The sequence below is a fragment of the Mercenaria mercenaria genome, chromosome 15 (genome assembly GCF_021730395.1).
Source record: "Mercenaria mercenaria strain notata chromosome 15, MADL_Memer_1, whole genome shotgun sequence".
Lineage (NCBI taxonomy): Eukaryota > Metazoa > Mollusca > Bivalvia > Venerida > Veneridae > Mercenaria > Mercenaria mercenaria.
The window spans coordinates 22,880,493-22,888,904 of NC_069375.1; the positions used below are offsets into that span (position 1 = coordinate 22,880,493).

The window sequence follows — 8,412 nt, forward strand, 5'->3', positions numbered from 1 at the left end:
ACGGCCATCGGCCCCTGCCCAAGATCCGAGCCTGTACAAACAGAAAAATAATTACGTATATGCGTGAGCCTCAATGAAGATTAACTTATTCACACGAAATACCCAACCCCGTACCTCAAAATTTGGGTTCAAAAATGCAGCAGAGGCCACCGTTTTATACACATATTTCAAACATTTAAAGGCAGATACGCCCTGACCCACCTAACATGAAGGCTTAACCCTTTCGGTACCTAACCCCACTCGGCTCGCCGATGCCGCCTTCATTCTTTAACTGTTGCCGCTCCCCGCACCAAGTGAAATATTTCTGGAACCAGGTCAATTATACATACACTTTATATTACTCTACATTTTATAAGAGATGTCTGAAAAGAATTTGTCGTGTTTTCGTGTTTTCGTTTCGGCGTGACAAAAAAATTAGGTATTTGTCGAGTTTTCGTGTTGTCGTGTTTTCGCCCCGCCGACACGAAAACACGAAATGACAGAAATCAGCCACCATAGTATGTAGATCTACGTCACGCAGAACCGATTAGTAAGCAGGTGACGTCATAATTACGTCATAAGTATAATAGACATGCTGAGCGAGTGGTTCTGCTCACGGGTTGTTAAGGAGGTAGGTTACCTTGTTACAAGGGTAAATTCAAGTAAGTTGAGCCGCAGCATTTTTTTGTATTTAAGTTATAACTGCTACAATCTCAATTTCGTTTGTCTCTGTCCCTTTAAGTTAATTTTTTATCCAGGTTTGAAGAACATGACCCTCCAAAGGTATTTCATATTGAAAGAAGAAGTAAAATACGGATATTTAACATTTTTCAGTGTATTTTAGTTTCATTGATATCCGTAGAGGTCTGCGTAATTGATAATTTTACTAGTATGCACGTTAGCTTACTAATATAAGCTTTAAATGTATATGTCGCGGGGCTCGTGTTTCCATGGTAACGCGTTTTCTCTCATTTTTAAACAACTACGTATAAAAATAGGGGTTTGCGACGGCTTCAGTGCCATTCCGTTATTGACTAACATGGAATATTTGGGAAATATTATTAGCAAAATACCAAGCACTTTATATGGTACCCTATTTTTATTAAGTGTACAATAACCATGGCAACAGAGATGTTTAAAATAGCTTATATCTTGCTTTTTGTCGTAATTTCTTATAAAAAATATTGAATAAGATTATCTTTCTAGTTAATGTAGCTTTAAAACATATTATTTCTAACGTAAGTTATATTTTCGTGTTTTTTTGCATTTATTCAAACAAATTTTACAGTTTAAAATAGTTACAGCAGTACCCTTCGTCTGGCATTTTTCATGGAAAAATCGTTCAGCATGCTGCTATTATTCTCATGGATATTGTTGAAATGAAAATAAAAAGCCGAAGCTGTGTTTCTTAAATAGATCAGTGTCAACGCTTTTGAATTTTACATCTTTTAGATACATAGGTCTCGGGCTTCGTTTCCATGGTAACATCAATTAAATTCAAGAAACCACAATTTTCTACTAAAATTTGAACAACTTTAGGTCTTAGTTTTAGTATACAAGTAACAAATTATCAACGGAACCTGAAAAATAGGTATTACAAATCAAAATGCTAGATTTTGTATTTGAAAATGGCCGTTACACGTAACCATTCACCCAACTGTATTCCAGATAACATCGGTTACCATCATCCATTTTCTTACATTCCGCATAACGTTTCGATTTAACTACATAAAAGAAACAAATATTGATGATTATTCAGAGCAAAAGACCCATAACAAATATTTCAGCAAATAGTGGTTATTTGAAAATAGTTAAAATAAAGAAAATGCACAGAATTAAGTACTTTCAAGACAAAAGCTACTAATTTTGCGCGGTAACTGACACGTAACGTCATGACGTCAATGACGTCATTTTAAGGCAACATTGTTTTGAAGCGTTTCTGCGGCAAATTTTTCATTATTTCTGCATTATTAAACCATAAAGCGTCAGATGGGAGACAGGTTCATGATTTGTTTTCAGAAGAATGAATATACAAACGCATTTAATCTGTCGTAAACGTTGTCGTAAATCGTCCTGTTAGCTTCCGGTTGGACATGCGCACATACAAATATGAAGGTAACCTACCTCCTTAACTGCAGAAAACGGAACTTCCGATTGTTATTTAAAATTTACTTAGGTATCAAAGGCTTCATACTAAGGCCTTTGTAATGGTCGCGCAGAATGAACTGTTTTAGTTTCCCGTTGTATTAGACATTATACAGACGTTCTGGCACGAAGATTAAAGGAGGACTTAACTGCGTGGCAGTGTGCGATTTGAATACACGTAGATCTAAATCCTTATCAAAGTACTGAGAGGACTGATGAGGGCAGTGCTTTGCAGTTATAAGTCTTGATGTAACCCATTCATGTCAGGGAAGTACATACATGCATTATGTAATGCACTGGTGTGTGGCAAGAAATGGAGTGGTCACAACTTTTACAGTGCACAACGAAAATAGGCGAAGAATACCGATCACGACGAATAATGACGAAGAATACCAACGATAAAGCATAATGACGAAGAATACCAACTACTACGTATAATAACGACAAATACCAGCGACCAAGAATAATGACAACTACGAGTAATGAAGAAGAATATCAGCGACGACGAAGAATGACGAAGAAGACGAGTGCCTAAATCGAAGAATTCCGAAGACAACGAAAAATGGCGAAGAATACACGTACTAGCGCCGACGAACGATAACGAAGAATACCAAGGACGACGAATAGTGACGAAGAATACCAACGATAAAGCATAATGATTAAGAACACCAACTACTACGTATAATAACGACAAATACCAGCGACGACGAATAATGATGACGATGAATAATGAAGAAGAATACCAGCGACGACGAAGAATGACGAAGACTACCAACGACAAAGAGTGACAACGAAAAAAAAAGATTCTCATTTGCAAAAGCAGTGTACCAGTAAATATTAGACTCTATATTTAACCCCCTCCTCCCTACCCCCCCCCCCCCCCCCCCCCCCACCACCAAAAAAATCAGGGTGGGTGGGGTGACGGGGAATGAAATACACAAAAGTATTTATGACTTCGTTGCATTATTTCATTTTATTCAAATTTTGATATGCCTTTAAAAGATTTTTCTACATTTCTAATATACTATTTATCATACCAAATATATTGCCAAAACATTAACGCTATGTGTATATTTCAACTCACAGCAATTTTACTGTAAAGTGTAATTGTTTTGAAAAAAAAACAGATCATTAACTATTGAAAGACAAATTTTAATATCTTATTAACTCTTGATGCATAATGATTTCTAATTTCAATGGACAAATTGATAACAAATTTTATGCTTTTTCGTAAAACTTTTTCACAGCTTAACAAATGTCTCATTTTACTGACTAATACAAAATACATCTCTATAATGAATGCTATTGTTTACCATGATCAGTATATAGAGTGTTTAAGATATCATATCAAGGCTTCGTTGGTTTGAAATAAATGCTTTGAAGATATAAACAAGCATTGTGTCGCAACTGTTATCTATTATTGACATACACCATAGTAAATTTACGTGCCACACCCAGACAATGTTTTTTATTTATTTTATTATCTGTTACACTGGTTATATTTGTGTAAGTTTATGCTGACGCGGCAATTTGAATATTGTAATTGAAATTACTGAACTTATCAGTTATTTTGTTACTTTTGCACCATTTGTAATTGAATTATCATGTTAAATCCATTTTTCCTATTTCTAGTAGTGTAAAATAAAATCTGGAAAGTAGATCCCTCGGAAGCACCGAGAACAAGGCAAACAGTGAAAATTGCAGACATGGTTTGATTGTAGTTTATCAAAATTTCATCAAAATGTATTCTTCTGTATTTTTACATAGTAAACTAACAGTGAACTTTACTAAGTGTATAGTGGATTTAGTCATGGCACTAAACATCATAACAATAAAATAAATCATACATATGAGTTTAATTAAATGTCGTGACCAGGAAACGATACTACTTGAAATATCGAGTAACTTATCTCGAAATTTGCATTTACTAAGTCGAAATTTCGAGATACGTATCTCAAAGATACTAAGAGGTACTATCTCAAAAAATCGAGTAATGTATCTCGAAATTTCGAATTAATAAAACTCGAAATTTCGAGATACTTATTGCCACAGTATACGAAGATGTATGGCTTCTACCTTGTGTATCCTTCGGGTACCCCTAGAGGTTTTTATAAACTGCTCGGGCAGCATTCGTTCTTCAAATATCGCTTTTAAATCATTTTCAAGTCTGGAAGGTTTTTTATGCAGCTTTAGACCACATGAACACGTAGTTTCGAGTCCAACGTGTAGCTCTTGATTTAGAGGATAGGTCATTAAAGGTAACCGGGTAGTGATCGATTATCACTACTGGATGCGCATACCATTAAACATGGTTTAAAACCCTGTAAAATATCCATTAAGATAGGAAAAACAGTTAATCAACCCCATTAATTCTTGCATTACTTTATTTAACAGGTTTCACATAATTAATGGGTTACATGTTAAAATACCATTAAAACACTCATTTTTGACCATGAATCATGCCATTAAAAATTTAGTTTGGGAGCTAAAATAGTTAATGGCTTTGAAAAAATAGTGAAATTCTGTATATTTTTAATTTAACAGGATTATTCATGGCCCTTAAATTTGATTTAATGCCCATTAAATGTTCAGGTTGTGTACGATTTCATTTAGGAGTAAACTTAATGGCCCTTAACAGCAATGTAATGCCCATTAAATCCTACATTCTGTAAAATGTGATTCGTATATATTCTCTTTTTGGTTTTTGGCTTGCTCTCCTATTGAATGCTTATAATTCCAGTCTCATATTGTTCTAAAATGGACTTTAATCACAATAAATACATACTACGCACACATAGTCTATAATATATCATGATGTTATATTTAGTTGCATTAAAGTTATTTCCCCTTGATGCAGTTACGCCATTTTTTTTTCAAAAATTTGCATTGTGTTCCTACAAAAAGTCGGATTTATTTCAATGAAAGTCGGATGAAAACGTATTAATTTATTTGATAACATCAATCTACAATATTTTGGTAAGAGTAAATACGTATTGATGCATGCCACTTTTTCTGTTCTTTGTTTTTCTTGTCTAAATGATCAGCATTTGTATAAGAAAATGGGTGGGGTAAGGAATATTCATTATAAAATGTGTTCAGACTAGTTTAGATTTTTAAATTTTCCAATCCTTGAGTAGAAACTAAGGTTTATAGAGAAGTGACCAGTACACATAATTGTGAAGATTTACAGTCTGATTTAAATTTATTTGGGGCATTGGCAGATCAATCGCTTCTTCGTTTCAATGAATCAAAGAGAGTGGTACGCTTGATTGAAGATGGGAGAAGCTACTTGTGATGCAATCCCTCAAACATTTGCTCTTAGCTGTTTAAGTGCATGCACGTGAGCACAAAGTACTGAAGTAGAGCTAAATTGTGATTGCCCATTGTGCGCTGACATTGTCATCAACAGTTGCTTTTTGAATACATCTGATGCCTAATGTCTGTAGCAATAAAAACTTTGTCAGAATGTTTGTCAATATTATAATGTTGAATAGTTAAAACTACCCACATGGTCATTTGATCTATTAAACCGGTACCTGTAAACCCTTCTCAGTACAACTCAATACATCACAATATCCATTTATTTTCTCATTTCATATGAACATATGACAAAATAAGGATACAATATAACAAATGTTTGAACGAGGCTGTTACATGTGTTTACATTGCAAAATAATAAGAGAAAACAGAAGAAACAAATATTCTTCTAGCATTTTACAAAACAGTACATATGTATAGATACTATTACATGTGTAGTAATACGTAGTTTAAATCAATACGGCAAATATTAATATGAAGTTGATTATCTTAAGATGTCTAATTCTGATGGCAAATTTTCATGGCCCTTAATTTGATATACAAATAAACTATTATGAACCCATTAAAACTGAATCTGACATATTAAATGAGACCATTAATCAATTTTTAATAATTAATGGCCATTAACAGAGTATTAAAAAAATTAATGGCCATATTAGTTCTTACTAATTAATGTGGAATCAAGGGGTATTTTTAATGGCACATTAATTTCATGCCAATTAAAATTGTTCATGGAGTTTTAAGGAGCCTGTTAACTTATTTTAATGGTTTATTTAAAGCAGCTTTTCATGGCCATCAAAATCATTTTTAATGTATGGCATTAAAACTATGGTCATGAAAATTCCATTAAATAGTAAGAAGTAATGGGTGAATTTTAATGGTGACCTGTTAAAACTCTGTTATAAACGTTTGAAAAAAAAGGCCAATTTCATGACCCTTTTAATGGCATGTGCATCCAGTAGTGTATAGACCTTTTCAATAGTTTGACCATATCTGGAAGTTTTTTTTTTACTTAGCTCGAGCGCCTATTGCAGGAACATATTTTATTTGTAGATGTATATGTCCTGGATACAGTTTAAAATCTAGAGTAGCTCTAGAGGCTGCGTTAGGTCATATATTGATGCATGGTAGTATATGCTTTAGTCCCTATATGCCTGGTACAATACATGGACGTCAGTTTGGATCATGTGATTTTATTGTATGCAAATGTATCCAATTTACATTTTACTATTGAAGAGTCAATAAAAGTAGACCATTAACATTTTCTGCGTTAGACAGACAGACCTCAAATTTTGCTGATAACGGGCAGGATGCTATATTTCGAGATAAGTAAGTCGAAAAATGGCCTTATCCACTTGAAATTTCATATCAGAAACTGGAATTTTCGCGTAACTAAGTTTCAACTTAGTATTTAAAAAGAGTTTATAAGTAAAATGTATCTTGCATTAATACTCTTCCGTACACATGTGTTTTTGCTATTATCATAAGCCTTTAATTCCAACTATGTAACTCAGAAAAGACAGATTACACAACTTGTACTCTTAGACAACAAAACAATGAGTTTCATATTTATCCAGTGATGAACCAAGCTCATAAAATATACGCTGTTTCATAGTGTTACGTTAAGGCAATTGATTACGATGGGAAGATGAGATAAACACGATGCAAGGGTGTAATATATCGCTATTTTGTAAATTTTTGTTATTACATCTTCGCATCGAGTAACCGTGTCATCACCTTGACGATATTACGATATTGCGAAACGCCATGGTTTCAGATACACACATTAATGAACTTGGTACAATTATTTATAGTGTTTTATTACCTGAACGATAATCCCAAAATCATAATCCACATCAATGGTTTCATTATGTTATATGTATAATTCCCAATTGTTTCCAAGTTCTTCTTTTACGATTTGGGTTTTAAAATGAAAGAAAAGCTCGTACTTGGGCAATTCTTTTCTTTATTATGAGCTTATTTATAAATAAGAACAAGTCACATGCGCTGTAGAAATAGAAATTAAGTATTTTCATGAGCAGGTAGCGCGAGTTATTGTATCAGTTCTCGATGTGATATTCCATATCCATTCACAACAATAAATTCTGTTTATTTTTTTGCTGAATGCTAATAAAAGAAATAGCAAACCTATATCACTCACAGTGTGACTGATAAAAAATATGTTCCTGTATTTTGTTGGATAAAATGATGCGAATACTTAAATCACTCGTGCTACGCACTCCTGATTTAATTACTAACCATCCGAAGTTCTGATTATATTTATTCACCGATAAAATGTAGTAAATCATTATTTATTAAAAGATGCACATTTCAATAATTATTCAACTGGAAAATACGCACTTCAAGATATGCATTTTGTACTATATGAAACAGATTTTACAACACAGTCTGGACTTCTTTTATCAAAATTTATACTTTCAAACTTAAATAAACTTGAAACAGTTTTTTGTTTTCAATATGCATTAGATTCACGGATTATTGAGAGGCACCGAGGTGTATGGGTAGAATTAAATCAGGTTTTTTTTCCCTTCATAATCAAAGGGATCCGACACGTGTGGGTCACCTTAATATGGCATAATAAATAGTCCTAAGCCACTGGGGGCAAAAACATTGGTCAATAGATATATAACTGTGACCAGGGAAATTGCTCTCTATGGGCACTTTAACTACCTCACTCTACAAAACCCCCAATATTTTTAACACGCTTCGTTGCATCCATTGTTTCTCTCTGTGAATTACAGGGCTATGCATTGCCACTCTTGAAAACACACAACTTTAATCCATGCCTTAAATCATGTTCATTTTGTCGAGCTTGTATGTCACAATAACGAAAAATTCCGATCCATTTACACGGGTTCGTACACACGGAATTCATCAGTAAAATGAATCTTAAATTCAAATTATCGGCGAGTAATTGCTACAGATCGATAAACAAACATATTTTACTAA

General features: G+C 33.5%; 1 protein-coding gene across 3 annotated transcripts in view; it reads right to left on the reverse strand.

The window, feature by feature from the left end:
• Positions 1–7,759, reverse strand: part of LOC123548345 (neurogenic locus notch homolog protein 1-like) — a 39,009-nt gene extending 31,250 nt beyond the window's left edge. Inside the window, exon 1 of one of the 3 annotated variants that reach the window (XM_045335541.2) lies at positions 7,268–7,666. In XM_045335541.2, the coding sequence (XP_045191476.2) occupies positions 7,268–7,311 (44 nt within the window). In that variant the 5' untranslated portion in view covers positions 7,312–7,666. Of the gene's footprint in view, positions 1–7,267 lie in introns of all 3 variants that reach the window. The other 2 variants (XM_053524772.1, XM_053524773.1) reach the window with 2 other exon arrangements.
• Between the last annotated feature and the right edge of the window lie 653 nt (positions 7,760–8,412).